This window comes from Dermochelys coriacea, chromosome 9, assembly GCF_009764565.3.
Source record: "Dermochelys coriacea isolate rDerCor1 chromosome 9, rDerCor1.pri.v4, whole genome shotgun sequence".
Lineage (NCBI taxonomy): Eukaryota > Metazoa > Chordata > Testudines > Dermochelyidae > Dermochelys > Dermochelys coriacea.
The window spans coordinates 32,062,983-32,088,455 of NC_050076.1; the positions used below are offsets into that span (position 1 = coordinate 32,062,983).

The 25,473-nt window shown below is 41.3% G+C and overlaps 1 protein-coding gene across 1 annotated transcript in view; it reads left to right on the top strand.

The window, feature by feature from the left end:
* The window catches only part of SLC9A9 (solute carrier family 9 member A9), a 323,698-nt gene that overhangs the window by 190,607 nt on the left and 107,618 nt on the right, over positions 1-25,473 (top strand). The window contains exon 12 of the mRNA XM_038417254.2: positions 6,082-6,235. Coding sequence (XP_038273182.1) covers positions 6,082-6,235 — 154 coding nt within the window. The remainder of the gene's footprint in view (positions 1-6,081; positions 6,236-25,473) is intronic.

The window sequence follows — 25,473 nt, forward strand, 5'->3', positions numbered from 1 at the left end:
GGGGTGAACACCCCATCACACAACCATAACATACCACATCTTGTTTTCCATACTCAGACCAGAAACAGCAACTTTCCCCTGTCCATTGTTCCACTAGGAGGCAAAATACCCTAGTCTAGCCCATTTCCCCTAGTATATGTACTGAAAAGCCCACTGTACTGCACCTTCTTTGTTCACTTTTCTACTGTAAGTCAGAGACCCCACTTTCCAAATATAGACCATAGATTCACCTTTCTCACACACACTCTCTCTCTCTCTTACTCGTGCACACATATACGTGTGCACACACACACACACACACACACCCTCTGTTCTGCAAAGCTTTGGAGCATCTTAGGTTTCCCATTTCTCCTTCTTCTGCATAGACTTCCTAAATTACTACTTAGGCCCAGCAGGAGCGTGCGCAGAAATTTAACGCTGATCCCTTTTGGGGGGACATGTTCTGTGCCTCCCCACCCCAGGTCTGGCAGGAGCTAGCTCTTCCATTCTTCCCACCCCCCACTCCAAAAGGAGCTCACTTTTCCCTCCCTTCCTCCATCCCCCTCCTAAACTAAGGGAACCAGATCTGCATATAATATTCCATGTGCTGTGGCACCAGGGCTATGGAGAGCAGCACTATCACCTCCCTAGTTTTACATGAGGTCTCTTGTGTTGGTGTGCAGTTGCTGACACTCTTCCCAGTGAGTCAGTAATAAACCAACATTCAAATATGGTGTACAGGGAAGATAAAAAGTAAGAACAAGCACACCCAAGAGCCAGAGATGTTAAATCTGGTGTCATTGACAAATTTCAATTGAGATTATTCCGTTTTGCTTGTACATGTGATGCTTCTGCTTTTGATTGGATACAGAATCCTTCATTTGTTGTACAAAATGTTGCACACTGTTGCTTGCGCTGTTAAACGGCTGCCATGTTCTACTCCAAAGGTAATTACATTTCTGCAGTGGGTGAAATGTTCCCCATATAAACCTTACCCACCGTGCAAGGGTGATTGATGTGAGGCTTAATTTGTTAATATTTTCAAAATGCTTTGTGCCCTTCATAGGAATTGTTGTATTCGTTTAAATGTTCTCTTTGCATTTTCCCCATTGATTATTGTGTTTTTCTCGAAAAATTAATAAAGATTTATTTTTTTAAGATAAAAGGAAAGCATTGGGGAAGTTCAAAGTATTTCTATTATGCCCCCACAAATAGTGCTTTAGTTTTTGTTTTTTTGTCTTGTAATGTATCATACTATGAGGTTCTTTTTGTTTGCTTATTACAATCCTAGGGGTCTTTTTTAAACTCAAAGTTAGCTGTTTCCCCCCATTTGTATCTTTTGTTATTTATTCAGTCTCTGTAGGTGGATACATTTTCCATTTATTGTAACATTTCAAATGCCATGCTATATAATAGTTTTAAAACTGCATTTATTGTGCATCTTCTATAGCAGGCATTTAAACCTCTCTTTAAAAACTACTTATTAGTTTTTATTTCTTATGCTTGTTCTTAGCACAAAAATGATTTTTTAAATGATTATATTTCACTTGGCCACAAACAAGGAATGTCCTAATGGACCACATTCTGATATCCTCATTCATGTTAACTACTACTTAATTCCATCAGTGGGACTACCCAAAGAATTATGGTGCTACTTAACATGAATAAGGGTGTCAGAGTCTGGCTGTTGGAGATTATTCCTGACATAAAGAACTATATGGATATAAAACAAATGTCTGATTAGTCTGTAAATATCAGGATGGTTTCATTGTGAAATTCTGCAAAGCTGATTGTGTGTGAGTTAAATACCGTCACATCAATTAAATGTGATTTAGTGTCAGTTACTGGAAGGCTCAGTCTGACTATTTGTCTGTATTCAGAGTAGCAGCCGTGTTAGTCTGTATTCGCAAAAAGAAAAGGAGTACTTGTGGCATCTTAGTGACTAACTAATTTATTTGAGCATAAGCTTTCGTGAGCTACAGCTCACTTCATCAGATGCATTTGGTGGAAAATACAGTGGGGAGATTTATATACACACACAGAGAACATGAAACAATGGGTTTTATCATACACACTGTAAGGAGAGTGATCACTTAAGATGAGCCATCACCAGCAGCGGGGTGGGAGGAGGAGGAAAACCTTTCATAGTGACAAGCAAGGTAGGCCATTTCCAGCAGTTAACAAGAACATCTGAGGAACAGTGGGGGGTGGGGTGGGGGGGAGAAATAACATGGGGAAATAGTTTTACTTTGTGTAATGACTCATCCATTCCCAGTCTCTATTCAAGCCTAAGTTAATTGTATCCAGTTTGCAAATTAATTCCAATTCAGCAGTCTCTCGTTGGAGTCTGTTTTTGAAGGTTTTTTGTTGAAGTATAGCCACCCTCAGGTCTGTAATCGAGTGACCGGAGAGATTGAAGTGTTCTCCGACTGGTTTTTTAATGTTATAATTCTTGACGTCTGATTTGTGTCCATTTATTCTTTTATGTAGAGACTGTCCAGTTTGACCAATGTACATGGCAGAGGGGCATTGCTGGCACATAATGGCATATATCACATTGGTAGATGCGCAGGTGAACGAGCCTCTGATAGTGTGGCTGATGTGATTAGGCCCTATGATGGTGTCCCCTGAATAGATATGTGGACAGAGTTGGCAACGGGCTTTGTTGCAAGGATAGGTTTCTGGGTTAGTGGTTCTGTTGTGTGGTGTGTGGTTGCTGGTGAGTATTTGCTTCAGGTTGGGGGGCTGTCTGTAAGCAAGGACTGGCCTGTCTCCCCAGATCTGTGAGAGTGGTGGGTCGTCCTTCAGGATAGGTTGTAGATCCTTGATGATGCGTTGGAGAGGTTTTAGTTGGGGGCTGAAGGTGATGGCTAGTGGCGTTCTGTTATTTTCTTTGTTGGGCCTGTCCTGTAATAGGTGACTTCTGGGTATTCTTCTGGCTCTGTCAATCTGTTTCTTCACTTCAGCAGGTGGGTATTGTAGTTGTAAGAATGCATGATAGAGATCTTGTAGGTGTTTGTCTCTGACTCAAGGAATATTTCCAACACACCTCTGACCAACATATTAACCCACAGAGACCTTCCTACCAACACTACAAAAAGAAGGATTCTGGGTGGACTCCTCCTGAAGGTCGAAACAGCAGACTGGACTTCTACATAGAGTGCTTCCGCCAACGTGCACGGGCTGAAATTGTGGAAAAGCAGCATCACTTGCCCCATAACCTCAGCCGTGCAGAACACAATGCCATCCACAGCCTCAGAAACAACTCTGAGATCATAATCAAAAAGGCTGACAAAGGAGATGCTATCGTCATCATGAATAGGTCGGAATATGAACAAGAGGCTACTAGGCAGCTCTCCAACACCACTTTCTACAAGCCATTACCCTCTGATCCCACTGAGAGTTACCAAAAGAAACTATAGCATTTGCTCAAGAAATTCCCTGAAAAAGCACAAGAACAAATCCTCACAGACACACCCCTAGAACCCCGACCTGGGGTATTCTATCTGTTACCCAAGATCCATAACCCTGGAAATCCTGGATGCCCCATCATCTCAGGCATTGGCACCCTGACAGCAGGATTGTCTGGCTATGTAGACTCCCTCCTCAGGCCCTACGTTACCAGCACTCCCAGCTATCTTCAAGACACCATTGACTTCCTGAGGAAACTACAATCCATTGGTGATCTTCCTAAAAACACCATCCTAGCCGCTATGGATGTAGAAGCCCTCTACACCAGCATTCCATACAAAGATGGACTACAAGCCTTCAGGAACAGTATCCCTGATAATGTCACGGCTAACCTGGTGGCTGAACTTTATGACTTTGTCCTCACCCATAACTATTTCACATTTGGGGACAATGTATACCTTCAAATCAGCGGCAATGCGATGGGTACCCACATGGCCCCACAGTATGCCAACATTTTTATGGCTGACTTAGAACAACACTTCCTCAGCTCTCGTCCCCTATTGCCCCACTCTACTTATGCTACATTGATGACATCTTCATCATCTGGACCCATGGAAAAGAAGCCCTTGAGGAATTCCACCAGGATTTCAACAATTTCCATCCCACCATCAACCTCAGCCTGGACCAGTCCACACAAGAGATCCAGTTCCTGGACACTACGGTGCTAATACGCGATGGTCACATAAACACCACCCTATATCGGAAACCTACTGACTGCTATTCCTACCTACATGCCTCTAGCTTTCATCCAGATCATACCACACAATCCATTGTCTACAGCCAAGCTCTATGATATAACCGCATTTGCTCCAACCCTCAGACAGAGACAAACACCTACAAGATCTCTATCATGCATTCTTACAACTACAATACCCACCTGCTGAAGTGAAGAAACAGATTGACAGAGCCAGAAGAGTACCCAGAAGTCACCTACTACAGGACAGGCCCAACAAAGAAAATAACAGAACGCCACTAGCCATCACCTTCAGCCCCCAACTAAAACCTCTCCAACGCATCATCAAGGATCTACAACCTATCCTGAAGGACGACCCATCACTCTCACCGATCTTGGGAGACAGACCAGTCCTTGCTTACAGACAGCTCCCCAACCTGAAGCAAATACTCACCAGCAACCACACACCACACAACAGAACTACTAACCCAGAAACCTATCCTTGCAACAAAGCCCATTGCCAGCTCTGTCCACATATCTATTCAGGGGACACCATCATAGGGCCTAATCATATCAGAGGCTCGTTCACCTGTGCATCTACCAATGTGATATATGCCATCATGTGCCAGCAATGCCCCTCTGCCATGTACATTGGTCAAACTGGACAGTTTCTACGTAAAAGAATAAATGGACACAAATCAGACGTCAAGAATTATAACATTCAAAAACCAGTCGGAGAACACTTCAATCTCTGGTCACTTGATTACAGACCTGAGGGTGGCTATACTTCAACAAAAAAGCTTCAAAAACAGACTCCAACGAGAGACTGCTGAATTGGAATTAATTTGCAAACTGGATACAATTAACTTAGGCTTGAATAGAGACTGGGAATGGATGAGTCATTACACAAAGTAAAACTATTTCCCCATGTTATTTCTCCCCCCACCCCACCCCCCACTGTTCCTCAGATGTTCTTGTTAACTGCTGGAAATGGCCTACCTTGCTTGTCACCATGAAAGGTTTTCCTCCTTTCCCCCCCCGCCACTGCTGGTGATGGCTCATCTTAAGTGATCACTCTCCTTACAATGTGTATGATAAAACCCATTGTTTCATGTACTCTGTGTGTGTATATAAATCTCCCCACTGTATTTTCCACCAAATGCATCTGATGAAGTGAGCTGTAGCTCACGAAAGCTTATGCTCAAATAAATTTGTTAGTCTCTAAGATGCCACAAGTACTCCTTTTCTATTTGTCTGTAGTGTGTGCGACTTTAATATATAAAATGTCTGCTTTTTTGTTTGAAATATGAGGCCATGGTCAAAAAATGTTTTTTATCACTTGAGAAATTTCAAATGATGGGAGGGCTCTCCTTTTCTTTTCAGCTTTTCTTTTCTCCTTTTTTCCTTTTATTTTTTAATTTGAACGGAAATTTCCCAATATCTAATTTCTCAGTGAGGGCTAGTTGCTTTGACATGTTTGCAGAAATTTACTTTACAAATAGTTGCATTATAGACATGAACACAGTCTAAATTCTCCAGCCCAGGTAAGTTCAGCAGAGTCCAAGGAATCCAGGGTGCTGAAACGAGGGGTACTAGGTACAGCAGCACCCCAGCTTGAAGTGGTTTCCATCAGATACAGGGTTGACAGTTTTGTTCAATGGCTTCCAGAAACCCCACCGTTCAAATTATTCTAATGCCACTGCTGGAGGCAGCAACATTTCGTTCCCTGTAGCAACATGAATCTTCAAGCTAGATGTCCTTATTTGGGCAGAAGACACTGGTATGGTGGAAGCTGTTGTAGCAGCCATGGAGGAGATGAGCATTCTGTTTCTCCCCCATTGATATTTAGGCCCATTTGTTTAGGTTTTTCACAAGGAATAGGACTGGGGTTGGAAAGAGTGAAATAGTTTTATGTCCAAGCATATTAAGTTGCCATGCATGTCTCTTTTCTCTCCCAGGTTTACGTGGTGCAATAGCATTTGCACTGGCTATTCGGGACACAGAATCTCAACCCAAACAAATGATGTTTACTACAACATTGCTTATTGTGTTTTTCACAGTCTGGGTTTTTGGTGGGGGCACCACAGCGATGCTCACATGGCTTCAGATCAGGTTAGTGTTATCTGACAGTTATTTAATACCGTAAAATAATAGAATGGCTATGGCCAACCCCTGAACTTTTCAATACTCATTGTTCTCAATAGAGATGGTTACAAGCCATAAAGCTTGGATCTGGCTCTGAAAGTCTCCAAACTTCAACAGGGTATGGATCCAGTGTTCTCCTTCAGATCCCTCTGATAGGGATAGGTCCAAGCCACAAGTGGCAAAATGCTTGGGGTGGGGGAGTTTGTCCAAATGTCTAATTCAAGCCCATCTCTGATTCTTAAAGGTGTGTTTCTCTACTGTTCTTTAAACTCACTATTATCATTAAATGCTGACAAAGTGTGTTTGGCACTATACGAGATTAAAAGATATAGATACGAAAACAGTTCCTGCCCTAATCAAAAACTTGTTCACAAAAATGCTAAACGTAACTTCAATGCTTATCAAAACCCCTTCCTGGAAACTATTGCAGAGCCATACTGTGACACAGATGGGCAGATAGCAAAATGTATGCAAGAAATGCGCTCACCCAGGTTGTCAAGGGACAATGGCAGAATCTCTTGGAACTGTGCACACATATATACACACAGACTCTTATGTCAACATCAGGAAGAAGGAAATCATCATTTTATTTATTTAATTTTGTTTAATTTCTAATTGCAAAAGAAGGGATATTTACTCAGAAATGTGATATGCGCTTTGATTGAATGCTAATGAGCATTTTGTATAATGGGTACATCATATTTGCTGTCAAGGTTCCCTCCCCACTCTGAACTCTAGAGTACAGATGTGGGGACCCGCATGAAAGACCCCCTATGCTTATTTCTATCAGCTTAAGTTAAAAACTTCCCCAAGGCACAAATCCTTCCTTGTCCTTGGATGGGTACTGCTGCCACAACCAAGTAAGTTAGACAAAGATTCAGGAAAAGGACCACTTGGAGTTCCTGTTCCCTAAAATATCCCCCTCACCCCCTCACCCTCTTTCCTGGGGAGGCTTGAGAATAATATACCAACCAAATAGGTAAATCAGATTCTTAAAAAACAGAACTTTATAATAAAGAGAAAAAAGTAAAAGAAGCACCTCTGTAAAATCAGGATGGAAGGTAACTTTACAGGGTAATCAGATTCAAAACACAGAGGATCCCCCTCTCGGCAAAACTTTAAAGTTACAAAAAACCAGGGATAAACCTCCCTTTAAGCATAGGGAAAATTCACAGGTAAAAACAAAAGATAATCTAACGTGCCTTGCCTTATTTACTTACTCTTTTTGCTCTTTTTTACTCTTATTGAGACTCATTTTAGGATGATTTTAGGAGAAGGAGTTTTTTGACCTGATGCTTCTCTGCCTCCCAGAGAACTCACAACACAGAGCACAAACAAAGCCTCCCCCCGCCCCATTTGAAAGTATCTTCTTTTCCCATTGATTCTTTTGGTCAGGTGCCAATCAGGTTATTTGAGCTTCTTAACCCCTTACAGGTAAGGAGGAATTCTAGGCTACCCTTAGCTATATGTTTATGACATTTGCTATTTCTATTTGGAGCTCATTTCAAGAGATGGGATGACTTAAGCATGATGGACCAAATCCTCTCTTCAGTTTCATTCATGGAATCCTGGAGTACTAAGTGGGGTTGCACAGGAGTAGCTGAGGACAGCCTTGAGCCCAGTACATATTATGACATATCTCTAACTATTCCCTCTGGTCACCTTTGATTCCTTGACATCAAAATTGAGGGAGACTATATATGAGCTGATTGCTAAGCACAGTGCATTCCTTCTCAGAGGTTATGTTACACTCCTCAAGGCTCTGGCAGGAAAAAACAGAGAGACACCTGTGAGCTATGGGAGATGCAAGTACATTCTGCCATGAGGTAGAACAGGCAAAATTTTAAATTATTCTTAAGAAGAGTGATCAGTGGTGACGACCTCTGTGTAAGGAGGTTTAATATCCATAGTCTTTCAATTCCTGTTGTCTCTTGTTTCTATAAAATGTCAGCAAACACTTCTGTGGTTAATTCTAAGGTGAGCTGGTGTAAGGGCAGGGAGGTCTCCCTTGCGAGTCCCCTGTCATCAAGCACCATGCTGTAGGTGAGCCCTTGCCTCAGTTTCCCCTCACCCAGGGTATAAATAAGTCCAAGCAGGCCTTTCTATTATTTATTTAACAGAAAAGACCAACACAAAAAGCTTCAGCTAGCTACTGCACTGGAAACTCTCCACCACTGGCTTAATCAGTCTTATGTCTCGCCCCTCCTGCCTGGAATTTGGGCCTGAGCTGGGCATTCTACTGGATGCCAGTCTTCTCCGACCAGTGCTTCACTCTCTGCTGAGCCAGAGGTTATGCCTTAGTAGCTCCCGAGGCCCCCACTCACTTTATTCTCTTGAGCTGCTCTGGTCCCTTGCCTGGGAGCACTTTCTCCTTAGGCCTGTTCCTGCTCTCCATGAGCTCTAGGAAACACCACTGGGAGTAGCTTCCTACCCAGCCCCCCCACGGATCCTCTCTCCTCAGGGCTTCCTCTTCTCTGGGGCTTCCTGACTGAGCCCTCATCAACCTGTATTAGGCCCAGGTATTCTTTGCCTAATTAACTGTTAGCCAGCTACTTGGGGGCAATTAACTATCCACTGGTGGATCTGGGTTGTCTCATTTTCCTTAGTGTTTGGATTCCCTTCGAGACCTCTTTCCACGGGGCTTCCCAAGAGCTCAGTACAGCTCCAGATTTCATCACTCAGGTATCTTTATTTGGCATACAGCAAAGCTACGCTGAGTTGATCAGACTCAGGCATAGCAGGTGGTTATAGGGCTTATCACACACCCAAAGTTACATAGAGAACCTCTTCCTTTATATACATTTACACATTACATTGCATTTACTAAACCAGTGGTTCTCAACCTTTCCAGACTACTGTACCCCTTTCACCTCACTTCAAAATTTCTTACTTACAAAATCAGACATAAAAATACAAGTGTCGCAGCACACTATTACTGAAAAATTGCTTACTTGCTCATTTTTACCATATAATTACAAAATAAATTAATTGGAATATAAATATTGTTTCTTACATTTCAGTATATAGGACAGTATAAACAAATCATTGACTGTATGAAATTTTAGTTTGTATTGATTTAGCTAGTGCTTTTTATGTAGCCGGTTGTAAAACTCAGCAAATATTTAGATGAGTTGATGTACCCCCTGGAAAACCTCTGCATACCCCCAGAGGTACGCATATGCCAGGTTGAGAACCACTGTACTAAACATTGCATTACATGTTGTGGAATTGGCTTGTTTAAATTGTAGCAGCCACTCCCTGTACAGCATGCTGTCTCCATACATGTTCCATGCTCAACCTGCTCATAACCTCATTTTACATTCCAGGCTTATTTTGTGCATTGATATCTTGTCCATTGTAAAGGTGTTCCCTCTGACCTGAGCTAATACAGACATTCTGTCTCTTAGCTTACTGACCATTTTACCTAACTTCGTTAACACAGACATTCTGTTTCCATTTCCATTTCTATTCTGCTGATCCATTTAACTCCATAATCCTGTCTCCCATGACAGGAGGCCTCACTCATGTCTAATTACTAATAATCAAGCCAGGCCTCCATTTAGCTAAGCCAGTCACAGGTAGGCTGGATGCTTAGCTCCCACACTCCCAAAAGGCCAGTCCCTGTAATTGCTGGGTTTTTGTTTTTGTTTTAACTGAGTACTTGTGAATGGAGGGTATTTTTGTTCATCTTGAGGGAGCTGTTACATAAACTACCAGAAATAACCTGTTTATGGTCTGTGTATAGATCAAGAACACAGAGAAGGCTGTAATCTTCCTCTTGTTGCAGTTATGGATACAGTTTTGGACATCAGAGGACCAAACAACAATCAGTTTTCCATTGTTAGCCAGGAACATGCTGTTGGTCGTGCTTCTACTCAGATAATTCTTAACTAAGAATATGTCTATAATTTGAGCCGGGGTTGTGATTTCCATCCTGAGGAGACATAGCATGCGAAAAATAGAGTGTAGCTGTGACAGGAAGGACTAGCCACTACAAGTACATGCCTAGCATCTCGGATGACTATGTACTCAAGGTACTAGCTCCTCCCGCTGCTGAGACTGCTGTGACTACATTCTAATTTTAGCACACTAGCTTGATGAAAGCTAGCTTGAGTGTGTCATCTTGAGCTGGAAGATAAGCTTTTGTGAGCTACAGCTTACTTCATCGGATGCATTATAAGCTATGGCAGAGAGTCCTGAATGGATTATGAAATAACCAGAACTCAGAAATGGCATTAGAATCTCATTGTTAAAAGTTGCTTTGCAAAAAAACAAAAATATCGCTACATGATGGATATTACATTATATTAAAAAACGTAAACATACTTTCCCCCACTTTCCTTTTCACCTCTTTTTCTCTCTCTACCCACCCACCCATCCGTCTCATAGCTATCCACCAACATGAATTCATTTAAAAACTCTCACAATAAAGGAGCAAACTCATTAAGTAACAAATCATTGGCTGAATGCTGCACAAATAAAGAAGCCGGAGGAGACGCATGAAGTATTTCTGTTAACTTTTGCAATTCGCAGGGTAATCTGTACTCATGAATTACATGAAGTGAGCTGTAGCTCACGAAAGCTTATGCTCTAATAAATTTGTTAGTCTCTAAGGTGCCACAAGTACTCCTTTTCTTTTTGCGAATACAGACTAACACAGCTGCTACTCTGAAACCTATCTTGAGCTGGGAATCACAGCCCACCTTGAATTGTAGACATGTCCTAAAAGAGAAGGACTCCTGCCCTTGGAAGCAGATTTAAGAAGAAGTTCAGGGATGGGTCCAGATTACTTCCAGCCTCCCTCTTTGAAAATAGGTTGGCAGCAGTAGCAGAACAAGAGGTGAGATATTATGGTCAACATTTTCAAAGGGGAGCGACTGATTCTGGGTGTCCCACTTCATAGGTAACCAAGCTTTAGCCACCTTAAGGCCTGCTGTGCCAACTGCTGTAATTCATGAGTAGAGGTTACCCTGTGAATTGCAAAAGTTAACAGAAATACTTCATGCGTCTCCTCCAGCTTCTTTATTTGTGCAGCATTCAGCCAATGATTTGTTACTTAATGAGTTTGCTCCTTTATTGTGAGAGTTTTTAAATGAATTCATGTTGGTGGATAGCTATGAGAGGGATGGGTGGGTGGGTAGTGAGAGAAAAAGAGGTGAAAAGGAAAGTGGGGGAAAGTATGTTTACGTTTTTTAATATAATGTAATATCCATCATGTAGCGATATTTTTGTTTTTTTGCAAAGCAACTTTTAACAATGAGATTCTAATGCCATTTCTGAGTTCTGGTTATTTCATAATCCATTCAGGACTCTCTGCCATAGCTTATAATGTCACCAGATAAAACCTTAGTGGCGTTATAGTCTTGTAATTCAAAGTTGCTTAGCATTTATTCTATATATAGTGTATGCTTTGCTTGTTTACAGAGTAATGTCTGATTAACAAACCTTCATGTCAGACTGTTGCTGTAAAATACCAGCTGAAGATAACTAAATGGGAGCCTTAATAAAGAGGCATAGATAAAAAGCTTGCAGACAAAATCAGGACTAGCATATAAATATACTGTATAAACATAAAATGCTGATGTCCGTATATAGTATGTGAGCTTTGTATTTCCTCGATACTTTGATTTTTTTTTTTAATCTCTCATCTCCTACAATGTCAGCCAAGTTCATTGCAATTTAGATATACACCTCAGGTGGCTGGCATCCTTATCAGACTTGCTACGGTTTCATTTTTACTCAGCAAAAAGGTTGTAACACAACCCTACCTCAAATTAAAGCAAGTGGCAGCAAAAACTGGGGCTGATCAAGAATATCCTGATTCAATCTTGTGAAGTGAAACATTGCTTAAGATGAGGAGAAAAAAATATATAATGGTTTCACATCTATTTCCCAGGACAAGTTTAGAACCTTAGATACCTGCCCTCATCTAGTTTCTTGGAAATTCAAAGCACAGCTTCTCATGTGCCCTTACCGATATAAGGAGTCTCATTAACTTCAATGGTTCTGATCCCATCAGTCAAGACCACCCATGAGAGTAAGGGTCTTCAGGATCCTAAGTTAGTGGCTGATAGTAGATTTTAAGTAAATGTAAGTATCTTCCTGCTCATCCTACCCTCATTAGCTCTTTCACCTACTGTCCTTTCCTTAATGAAACATCAGAACCACTGAAGCTGGATAAAGAAAATGAGTACTTGTGGCACCTTAGAGACTAACAAATTTATTTGAGCATAAGCTTTTGTGAGCGACAGCTCATTTCTTCAGATGCATGCTGTAGAAATACAGTGGGGAGATTTATATACACAGAGAACATGAAACAATGGGTGTTATCATACACACTGGTTTCAGAGTAGCAGCCGTGTTAGTCTGTATTCGCAAAAAGAAAAGGAGTACTTGTGGCACCTTAGAGACTAACAAATTTATTAGAGCATAAGCTTTCGTGAGCTACAGCTCACTTCATCGGATGCATCCGATGAAGTGAGCTGTAGCTCACGAAAGCTTATGCTCTAATAAATTTGTTAGTCTCTAAGGTGCCACAAGTACTCCTTTTCTTTTTGATCATACACATTGTAACAAGAGTGATCAGATAAGGTGAGCTATTACCAGTAGGAGGGGCTTGGGGGGTGTGGGGAGTGGGATATTAACTGTCCAGAAAAAGATAGCTTCTGCCCAGGACCCCTGATTTCAATGGGAATTAGGTACCTAAGTACTTTTGAGGATCTGGGTCTGTGTTTCTAAATTGATTGATTAATAAAATAATTTAGTCTAGTAATTAAGGCTGGGATTTTCAGAGGAGCTTAAAGGAGTTAGGTACACAATTCCCACTGAATTTCTTAACTTCATCAATGTCATAGCCCAAGAGAGAGAATTCTGTAGGAATTTTGTGTTTAAAGAAAAATGTGGTTTTGATGCCCCTGATTTCTCTGCCCGATGAATATTTTGAATCAATTTAACATTTATTGAACTTTAACTGGTTTATTTATACAATGATTAAATAGTTACCCCCCTGGGGAATTCAAGCTATGATCACTGAGGTTAGTTGGATGAATTGGATCTTATCCTTATCCATGTAAATATTCCTCTGTGCACATATAGCCAAGTGGGACAGGCCAGTAGCTTAGCAGCATTGCTCCAGTCAGTGGCTCAGGGGATTCAGCTCTTTCCTATCCCAGGCTGATTGAGTCTAGCCAGGCCACAGAGAGGTTGTGCTCGAGTTTAGCCAGGTTGCACAGAAACTAACCTATGTGCAGGTAAACAATAATAATCAATAATCCTTTACCTGATGATATTAAAAATAAGCAAAAATATTTTGTTTCACATTTATCAAAAACAATTTGTTTACTGTACAAATAACGGACTTCCAAAAGCTGTCCTCCCTTCCCTTTGTATGCTCTGATCTCTTCCCTCCCCGGCACACCGTGGTGTGTTGTAATTATTTATTGGATTATTGGGTTCTTTATTGGATTATCTGTCTAATTTACATTGTAAAATTGTCAGGGCAACAACCGTGACTTCTTGTATATCTGACAGTACCATGCAAACTAGTGGTGCTATATAAATAATAATCTCTGTAAAAGGCAATCTGTTTCAATGATATCTAGCAAGTCATCCATTTCTCCCTAGATAGGGAACTTTGATCATATTTGTTTTACTAGAGTTCAGTCTTCTGTAAATATAGCCTGTCACTCCCTTCTTTGGAGCAAAGAAGATGATGCACCTCCACAGATGACAGTCTTACAAAATAATTTTCTTCTCGTCTACAACTACATGTGCCTTCCTTGCTCTCCAATTTTTTCACCAAATTGCCAAAATATATAGTCTGATCTATGTCAAAACAACCTGTGTGTCACTGATGTGGGCTCCCTCAAAATGTTCCACTTCAGTCAGCAAAATGTCAGCCAGGTGATAAAAATTTCTGCAAAAAAATTCCATATACTTCGTTCGCCCCCAAAAAGTGTCAGTTCCATATTCTCCTCACCACCCCATATCCATCCCAAGAGCGACCAGTGCTATACGTTGTACCCCCTTAGGACTTACTGGGTGGCCTGACAGTCTGGTGGGAAGAAATTGTCCCTTGGCTAGTGTGGAGAGTTGGTTGGGAGCCTTGGATAGTAGCAGATGGTTGAGCAAAATGTGGATGTGGGAAGGGGTGAGGGAATACTCAGGTATCCACTAACCTTACCAGGACCAAAGGCCAACTCTGTTAACAAGAGGCTCGCGTGCATCCCAGGAGCCCCCTCCATTGTTGTCAATGTCCAGAACTTTCAGTCAAATTCAACCTTAAGTGAGCAAGTGCAACTATATTGAAAGACTTGTGCCTGCTTACATAAAGACTGATTTTTGGTCTAACCAAGATACTCAGTGCTTGGGAAATCATGTCTTTCAATCACAGAAACTGTTCTGATCATTTAAACATTTCCACGCCCTAAAATACAATGTTAAAAAGAAACCACGCCAGTCAATGTAATCATCATGGAGGCAATTGTACCTAATGGCATGGCTAAAAGAGTTTAGAAATGTAGTTCTTCCTTATGTTACACTACATTGCAATATTCCATCTTATGAACATCAGTGTTCAGTTTATGGATAAAGTATTGTGATTACCTCATGTTTCACCAACACACACAGAGTGACTTCATAAAAATGTGTGTTAAAGAGTTCTCGGGGGGGAAAAACAGGCTGAATTATTTTTAATCTTAGGTTTAAAAGAATGTGGTCTAAATTTTCAAAAGTTACCAGTTATTTTAGATTCCTGGGTGCCCAAAGTGAGTCATCTTAAGGTGGGCTTATTTTCAAAAAGAGATGAGCACCTTCTGAAAAACAGGCCTCATTAAGGTTTTTCAAGTTGGGCACCCAAAATCTCTAGGCACTTTGGGCCTACATATTCAAATGTGTTATAATTTACTTAGTTACAACTGGCTTTCTGAGAACAGAATTGGTTGCATCAGATACCTAAACATTACTTTGTCCTTTGTTTTATCTGTATGGTGTAACAAGAAAAAAATGGCCATTTTTTCCCATTCTGATAGGCTTGTAATGTGCTGGTCTTGGCTGATAATGGGTGAACCTGTATCCATGTGTGAGAAAGATACCACGATATTTCAAAAGCAAAATAAAGAATATGGCCATTTAACCATGAGTTCACAGACCAATTGAAGCATTCAATAAATGTGTCTTCAGAGTTGTTGGGTATTACTTGCTAATGCTTTTGGATGTATGTTTCCCCTCATTCTCCCTTACTCAAATTAAAACAGCAAACTACATTTAACAGTAAATGTCCAATGAGTGATTTGGGGATAAATGATTCTCCTGACAGGCACAGCAGAACTACAAAGCTATTAATAAAACATGTCGTATAAAAATATTGTTGTGCTAGATCTTGTTTATCATCACCCCTTGTGCAAATATTTGTCAAGGGACTTCTAGACATTTTGTGTAGCTTTTTGCAGCAATTCTTCAATGACTCAGAAGCATTTATTCAATGTTCTGCAGTCTCTATTCAAAGAAACACTAAGCATTATGAAATACTAACTTTTAACAATGTCTTTGTGGTCATGCCCCATCTGTGTATATTTGATAAGGTCTCTGATTATTAATGAGAAATACTTCAAAGTAAACATAAATAATTGCTCAGTCTGGGACATGAATATTGAGAGAGGTCATTGAGATGTTACTCCAGGGAATCCACTCGTTCAGGAGTCTCAGCTTCAATAATAAATGTATTTCTCAATCTCAGCCAATGGAGGAAAGAACAGGTCTGTGACAGATGACATTGATTTTAGATTAATTCACAGTGTAAGATCACTGAAATCAAGTAATGAATCTGTAAACTGGGCGGTCATGCCCTATGACTGGAGGATTGCTAAAATAGTACTAATTCTTAAAAAAGGGGAGGAAAATGATCCCAGGAAACTACAGGCCTGTTAGTTTGACTTCAATTGTATGCAAGGCCTTAAAACAAATTTTGAAAGAGAAAGGACATAGTTAAGGACATAGAGGTAAATGGTAATTGGGATAAAATACAACATGGTTTTACAAAAGGTAGATTGTGCCAGACTAACCTGATTTCTTTCATTGAGAAGACAACAGATTTTTTTAGACAAAGGAATTGCAGTAGGTCTAATCTACCTGGATTTCAGTAAGACATTTGATACAGTTCTGCATGGGAAATTATTAGTTAAATTGGAGAGGATGGGGATTAATATGAGAATTGAAAGGTAGATATGGAATTGGTTAAAGGGGAGACTACAATGAGTCATACTGAAAGGTGAACTGTCAGATTGGAGGGAGGTTACAAGAAAAGTTCCTCCAGGATCAGTCTTGGAACCAATCTTATTTAACTTTTTTATTAATGACCTGGGCACAAAAAATGGAAGTGTGCTAATAAAATTTGCAGGTGACATAAAAAGTTAATCTGTTCATGGGGATCTCATGTTGTATGCTCATATGCTGGCAAAGGACAGGGGTGGTACGTGGAGAGAAAATCAGTAGCCTGACTAGTAGGATGGGCTGTGTGGCTAACTGTTGGTGTGCTGAAAGGTAGGGCAGAGAGAGAAGCACAGGTCTGCAGGAGTGGCAATGGCTGTTTCTGGTGTACTGTTGGAAGGGTCACCCACTGCTCTGGCTAGAAGGATTGAGCCCATCTACAGTCCAAGATGGAACCACTCAGTTGTGGTTATGTATTTAAGGTGGGCGTAGGGAAGAGGAAAGGAATGAGTCTAGTTTGTGTTGCTCCTCAGCTCCCTGGGTCAAGTGGAAGGCTGGTTCAGTTCTCTGAACAATCAGCATCCACCCCTGCCATCCCCAGTCCCACAGAATCACAGGGCAGTGTCACATACCAGAACTGGGTTTTATCCTTTTCTCCTCCCCTGCTCCATGTAAGACAAAACACAGCTTGTCTTTGGCACAAGTCTAAGTAAGATCAGACATCAACATGTGTTACAACCTCAAATTTATCCAAGATATAGTAGCAGTGATGAACCTGCTTTATTGTTTTGCTTATATAAGCACATTTTCCTTTCACTATTTGTCAAGATTAAGGAAGGTCATTTTGGAAAAGGAGGTTTAATTAAATGTTTTTTTCTAGCCTCTGCTCTCCTATACCTGTAATCACTTATGTCATATTTTCCCTCGGGGGCTAGAAAACAATTCAGTGAAAATGAAGAATCCATTGATTTACTATTGCAAAAGGAAATGTCATCCTTACTTTGTTCAACTGTAATTTCCCAGTGACCATAACACATAATTTAGGTTAAAAGACATATGTTTTCTTGCACGTCTGAATCTTTATGATGGACTATATTTCTGTGCACTTCATGCTATTATGCTTATTACTTTGCTTTTTGATTAGAATGTTTGTAATCGACAGAGAAGTTATTCTCTCACAGTAACATAAATAACACTGATGATTTAAAGCTCTGATGAGCAAAGTTCTTTATTTGTTTTCCCACAGACTTTTTTATTCTTCTTAGCAATAGTGCAGTAGGTTCCTTACATCATTTTACAATAAAGTCTCCCACTGGGAATCCAATTTCAGCCAACCTACTTTTGCTCATTGAGCTCCCTTTAGCCTAGACACACTTTCCACAAAGATCAAACTGTCTTCGGCTGGGAAGTCTTTTAAATCCCCAGCTGAATGCCACTGAAATCCACCAAAGCCTGTAATTAAACATAATGTGTCTAACAGTTAACATAGCCATTATTTGTAGAAAGGTGTAAGTACTAGCCTAGCCAGCTGTCTGCACCTGCATAAAACTAAACCATGGTGTTGCTGCTAGCCGTGTGTACAATTACACCTGGGATGTCTTGATACTAACAAAATATTTGATGTTGGAGACTGAGGGAAGCCTGGCTTCTGGCCCTTTAGACTCTCCTCAGGGAGAGGTTAAGGCATAGGCACTATAGGAGCTTGCAGAATTATGTAATTACATCAGAATCTGAGCTGGCATTAAAACAAAAAAAGTTTCTAGCCCTCACAATTGTGAAGAGACTGTTGAAAACATGACCCAAGTGTAATGGACATGAAAACACCTGCTGAGAGCCTGAAACAATAGCTCAGAGGAGGAACTGTTCCATGAATCTCAAAGGGTATTAATTCCAAGACTAATGCTTTGGGTGACCCCACCACCACCATAGTACAGAATTGAATGTGTGATAGAAGGAGAAGGAGTTCAGCAGGCCCAGCCTATCTGCCCACTCCTGACACCTTGGCTGCAGGGGTAAATATTAGGTGGTCTTCCTTCTCCCACCTTTGTCTGAGAAGAGCTGGGGGTGCGGATATCATGCCAATGTTTCTCTAAGTGGGCAAGGAAAAGGAGACCCAATGCATCCCTGCTTTAGAGCGTATTGGGGCCATGGAGTGAGCATTGGGCTATTTGCCAGCTGTAATTTCCATCTGTGATGTTATGGTTATGTTTTTATCTCTCAGATAGGTTTGTCCCTCAGGATGAGCTTTTGGTGGTCATCCATAGGTTTGTTATTACCTAATAAAATGCAGTTGAAATTAATTAAGAACAAATTGAAGCCTGGAACTTTAGTGCTAGTAGAAAGAAGTATTTTTTTATCATCATGTGTTTATCCTAAGAACCGGAACAAAGTTTAAAAATAAATAATTGTCTTCATGTCACGCTGGTGGTGGATAGTTGGATAGGTGGATAGATAACAACAAGCCAAAGAGAAACATTTTGTTAAACTACTAGATAAGATATGGGCACAATCTAGCCCCATGAGAGTAGGTGAAAATAAACCATTGTTGAACCAAACCCTTCTATATCATGACCCAATCAACACATACAGAGAAGCTTATTTACCAAATAATGTATCCACATGCCCATGCTCATGTAAAGAGGATGCTGTCTGCTGCCACTTGAACAATCTCCCATGTGATCCTCTAACCTCACTGCACCCTCCTTTTCTAGTTCTGATGTGTACCCTTTTTCTAAATGCTAAACTCATTGACTGGAGGGAAAAATTACAGGCAAGACATGTTTTAATTCCTGCTCAGAATGTGACCATGCACTTAGCAGATAGGTTATCTGCTAACCTGCTTATAGCCTGTGCCATGCCATTTAACTTACAAGCCACAGGATGCACAGAGCCAGATCTTAACCCTCACACCTTCCCCACTGCACTGTTCTGGTATCACAGACTGGATGGAAAGCTGGTTTAAATATCATCTAAGGAGTTGCCTTAAGTAGAAATAGTCCTAGATACTGTACAGACAGTATCAGTTTTGTGCCATTTGCTCCTGGTTTTCTCCCTCAAGTGTAGTGGGTGTGTAGGATATGGGGAGGAATCATGGCAAGAAAACACTGTGCTCTAGTGGTCCTGAGTCAGTGAGTGGAAAAAGGAATAGATTCTTGATGCCACTCTGACTTACACCAGGTTCCCTAGCTGTCCCCAGTAGAGGAGGGAGGATATGGCCAAAAGCCACATATGTTACTATCCCTCTCCAGGTGCATTGAGTATAGCTCATTCTACATCTGAGGTTCTGATCAATCATATACATCCAGAAGGTCATATGAAAGTTCTTCCCATGGACACTACTCTGCACACCAGAAAGGTATATATAATATATCTTTATATTATATATAATAGTAGCTTTTATAACAGTGCCTAGAGAGCCATTAGTCTGGCAAATACTATAAATCAAGAGGCAAAGTGAAATTGGACACTAAATGTATTGGACATTATTATAAAAAGAGAAAATGGATCATTTCCACTCATTTCTATCTGAAAATGAGAAATAGTGCAGGTAATGAATCTTCGCAACTTAGTGCAATGCCTATCTCAGCACTTTCCCCGTAAGATAAAGGATTTACGAAAGCTCTACCAGAGTTATTCACCCTATCAATTTGCTTGAATGATGCTAAACAAACTTCAAACCCATTTGTGCTATAGGAGTCCCTGATAAGCACCAAGTGGTCATCCCAAAGGGAGAAGAAAGGTGGAAATAAGAATTACATTTTTATTCTAGAATTTTTGGTACAAGAGATAGGAAAAGTTAAATAGCATTTCAGACAGATTCATACATTTCAGCTTATTGTGAATGAATCATATAATGACTGATTTATCTCAGAAATCCAGAAATGTCTATAGTTATTTCAAGAGAATTTCAAGCCAACATATAGAATGGAATAATATTATCAAGCATCAGTATCAAGGTTTGCATTAATGAAATGATTCCTTTATGTTATCAACATTTAAAATACTATTTCAAAATTTCAGTGATAGTATGAATGTATGCTTACTCATACTAAACCCGAGACTCCTCCAACCAAAATGTCCCCAGGTTTAACCCAACTATCATTACCCAATGTACTGAAATTTCCCAAACTACAACAAAGGAATCAAACAGTCTAATATCTCTAGACTATTTCTAAACTATCAGATGAGAATTCTTTAGAACTAACGGATGCATTGTTACTTTACACCAGAATTTGGCAAGCCACTCAGAGTAAGCTGAACCTCTAACTTTGTCTAATTTTAACATCCTAAGTAGTCTTATCGAAATCAGTGTGAAAAATCATTCTTGAAGTTAAGCACATGCCTAAATATCTTGCTGAATCAGGACTTATTTGAGGTTGGAAGGAACATGGAACTCTGAGTCTTAACAAGTTTCAGATAAACGGCGGGGATGAAATACTGGCCCTAATGAAGACAGTGAGAAAACTCCCAACGACTTCAATAGGGCCAGGATTTCATCCCCTCACTTGTGGATACTGATCCAAACCATGCTTTGTGAGGTTCATTTGTCACATCTATTCATCCAGTACTATTTGCTATTTGGGCACAATCTAGCCCCATGAGAGTAGGTGAAAATAAACCATTGTTGAACCAAACCCTTCTATATCATGACCCAATCAACACATACAGAGAAGCTTATTTACCATATAGTGTATCCACATGCCCATGCTCATGTAAAGAGGATGCTGTCTGCTGCCACTTTAACAATCTCCCATGTGATCCCGTATTTGCTATTTTACAAATTAATTTCTACAAAGACTCATGTAAATGTCTTGTTTAAAGTGCTGATTTATGATCATGTCAGTCATGGTGATTGGTTAGTTTAGCTTCCTACATCTTTCTTTGCTCATCTAGCCCAGTATCAAGACTTCTACAGTGGCCAGTGCCAGATGCTTCAGATGGAATGAATAGAACAGGGCCAGTTATTGAGTGATCCATCCCCTGTCATCCAGTCTTGCAGTTAGATGCCTAGGGACACCCAGAGCATGGGTTTGCATCCCTGACCATCTTGGCTAATAGCCATTGATAGACCTATCTTCCATGATCAGATCCTTTTTTTGAACCGAATTTTATATTTTTGGCCTTCACAACATCCCCTGGCAATGAGTTCCACAGGCTGACTGTGCACTATGTGAAGAAGTACGTACTTCCTTATGTTTGTTTTAAACCTGCTCCCTATTAATTTCATCTGGTGACTCCTCGTTCTTGCGTTATGTGCAGGGGTAAATAACACTCCTTATTACCTTTCTCCACACCAGTCATTATTTTATAGACCTCTATCATAATCCCCCTCAGACCTCTCCTTTCCAAGCCTAACATTTCCAGTCTTTTTAATCTCTCCTCAGATGGAAGTTGTCCCATACCCCTAATTATTTTTGTTGCCCTTCTCGGTCCTTTTCTAATTATCTTTGGGACGAGCAGAACTGCACACAGGAATTTATAGAGTGGCATTATGATATTTTCTGTCATATTATCTATCCTTTTCTTAATGGTCCAAATATTCTGTTAGCTTCTTTGACTACTGCTGCACATTGAGCGGACGCTTTCAGAAAACTATCCACGATGACTCCAAGATCTCTTTCTTGAGTGGTTTCAGAGTAGCAGCCGTGTTAGTCTGTATTCGCAAAAAGAAAAGGAGTACCCGTGGCACCTTAGAGACTAACAAATTTATTAGAGCATAAGCTTTCGTGAGCTACAGCTCACTTCATCGGATGCATTTGGTGGAAAAAGCAGAGGAGAGATTTATATACGCACACACAGAGAACATGAAACAATGGGTTTATCATACACACTGTAAGGAGAGTGATCACTTAAGATAAGCCATCACCAGCAGCAGGGGGGGGAAAAGGAGGAAAACCTTTCATGGTGACAAGCAAGGTAGGCTAATTCCAGCAGTTAACAAGAATATCAGAGGAACAGTGGGGGGGGGGGTGGGAGGGAGAAATACCATGGGGAAATAGTTTTACTTTGTGTAATGACTCATCCATTCCCAGTCTCTATTCAAGCCTAAGTTAATTGTATCCAGTTTGCAAATTAATTCCAATTCAGCAGTCTCTCGTTGGAGTCTGTTTTTGAAGCTTTTTTGTTGAAGTATAGCCACTCTTAGGTCTGTGATGAGTGACCAGAGAGATTGAAGTGTTCTCCAACTGGTTTTTGAATGTTATAATTCTTGATGTCTGATTTGTGTCCATTCATTCTTTTACGTAGAGACTGTCCAGTTTGGCCAATGTACATGGCAGAGGGGCATTGCTGGCACATGATGGCATATATCACATTGGTAGATGCGCAGGTGAACGAGCCTCTGATAGTGTGGCTGATGTGATTAGGCCCTATGATGGTATCCCCTGAATAGATATGTGGACAGAGTTGGCAACGGGCTTTGTTGCAAGGATAGGTTCCTGGGTTAGTGGTTCTGTTGTGTGGTGTGTGGTTGCTGGTGAGTATTTGCTTCAGATTGGGGGGCTGTCTGTAAGCAAGGACTGGTCTGTCTCCCAAGATCTGTGAGAGTGATGGGTCGTCCTTCAGGATAGGTTGTAGATCCTTGATGATGCGTTGGAGAGGTTTTAGTTGGGGGATGAAGGTGATGGCTAGTGGCGTTCTGTTGTTTTCTTTGTTGGGCCTGTCCTGTAGTAGGTGACTTCTGGGTACTCTTCTGGCTCTGTCAATCTGTTTCTTCACTTCAGCAGGTGGGTATTGTAGTTGTAGGAATGCATGATAGAGATCTTGTAGGTGTTTGTCTCTGTCTGAGGGGTTGGAGCAAATGTGGTTATATCGTAGCGCTTGGCTGTAGACAATGGATCGAGTGGTATGATCTGGATGAAAGCTAGAGGCATGTAGGTAGGAATAGCGGTCAGTAGGTTTCCGATATAGGGTGGTGTTTATGTGACCATCGCTTATTAGCTTATAAGCTTATTAGCACCGTAGTGTCCAGGAAGTGGATCTCTTGTGTGGACTGGTCCAGGCTGAGGTTGATGGTGGGATGGAAATTGTTGAAATCATGGTGGAATTCCTCAAGAGCTTCTTTTCCATGGGTCCAGATGATGAAGATGTCATCAATGTAGCGCAAATAGAGTAGGGGCATTAGGGGACGAGAGCTGAGGAAGCGTTGTTCTAAGTCAGCCATAAAAATGTTGGCATACTGTGGGGCCATGCGGGTACCCATCGCAGTGCCGCTGATTTGAAGGTATACATTGTCACCAAATGTGAAATAGTTATGGGTGAGGACAAAGTCACAAAGTTCAGCCACCAGGTTAGCCGTGACAGTATCGGGGATACTGTTCCTGACGGCTTGTAGTCCATCTTTGTGTGGAATGTTGGTGTAGAGGGCTTCTACATCCATAGTGGCTAGGATGGTGTTTTTAGGAAGATCACCAATGGACTGTAGTTTCCTCAGGAAGTCAGTGGTGTCTCGAAGATAGCTGGGAGTGCTGATAACGAAGGGCCTGAAGAGGGAGTCTACATAGCCAGACAATCCTGCTGTCAGGGTGCCAATGCCTGAGATGATGGGGCGTCCAGGATTTCCAGGTTTATGGATCTTGGGTAGCAGATAGAATACCCCAGGTCGGGGCTCCAGGGGTGTGTCTGTGAGGATTTGTTCTTGTGCTTTTTCAGGGAGTTTCTTGAGCAAATGCTGTAGTTTCTTTTGGTAACTCTCAGTGGGATCAGAGGGTAATGGCTTGTAGAAAGTGGTGTTGGAGAGCTGCCTAGTAGCCTCTTGTTCATACTCTGACCTATTCATGATGACGACAGCACCTCCTTTGTCAGCCTTTTTGATTATGATGTCAGAGTTGTTTCTGAGGCTGTGGATGGCACTGTGTTCTGCATGGCTGAGGTTATGGGGTAAGCGATGCTGCTTTTCCACAATTTCAGCTCGTGCACGTCGGCGGAAGCAGTCTATGTAGAAATCCAGGCTGCTGTTTCGACCTTCAGGAGGAGTCCACCCAGAATCCTTCTTTTTGTAGTGTTGGCAGGAAGGTCTCTGTGGGTTAATATGTTGGTCAGAGGTGTGTTGGAAATATTCCTTGAGTCTGAGACGTCGAAAATAGGATTCTAGGTCACCACAGAACTGTATCATGTTCGTGGGGGTGGAGGGGCAAAAGGAGAGGCCCCGAGATAGGACAGATTCTTCTGCTGGGCTAAGAGTATAGTTGGATAGATTAACAATATTGCTGGGTGGGTTACGGGAACCATTGTTGTGGCCCCTTGTGGCATATAGTAGTTTTCATCCAGATCATACCACTCGATCCATTGTCTACAGCCAAGCGCTACGATATAACCGCATTTGCTCCAACCCCTCAGACAGAGACAAACACCTACAAGATCTCTATCATGCATTCCTACAACTACAATACCCACCTGCTGAAGTGAAGAAACAGATTGACAGAGCCAGAAGAGTACCCAGAAGTCACCTACTACAGGACAGGCCCAACAAAGAAAACAACAGAACGCCACTAGCCATCACCTTCAGCCCCCAACTAAAACCTCTCCAACGCATCATCAAGGATCTACAACCTATCCTGAAGGACGACCCATCACTCTCACAGATCTTGGGAGACAGACCAGTCCTTGCTTACAGACAGCCCCCCAATCTGAAGCAAATACTCACCAGCAACCACACACCACACAACAGAACCACTAACCCAGGAACCTATCCTTGCAACAAAGCCCGTTGCCAACTCTGTCCACATATCTATTCAGGGGATACCATCATAGGGCCTAATCACATCAGCCACACTATCAGAGGCTCGTTCACCTGCGCATCTACCAATGTGATATATGCCATCATGTGCCAGCAATGCCCCTCTGCCATGTACATTGGCCAAACCGGACAGTCTCTACGTAAAAGAATGAATGGACACAAATCAGACGTCAAGAATTATAACATTCAAAAACCAGTTGGAGAACACTTCAATCTCTCTGGTCACTCATCACAGACCTAAGAGTGGCTATACTTCAGCAAA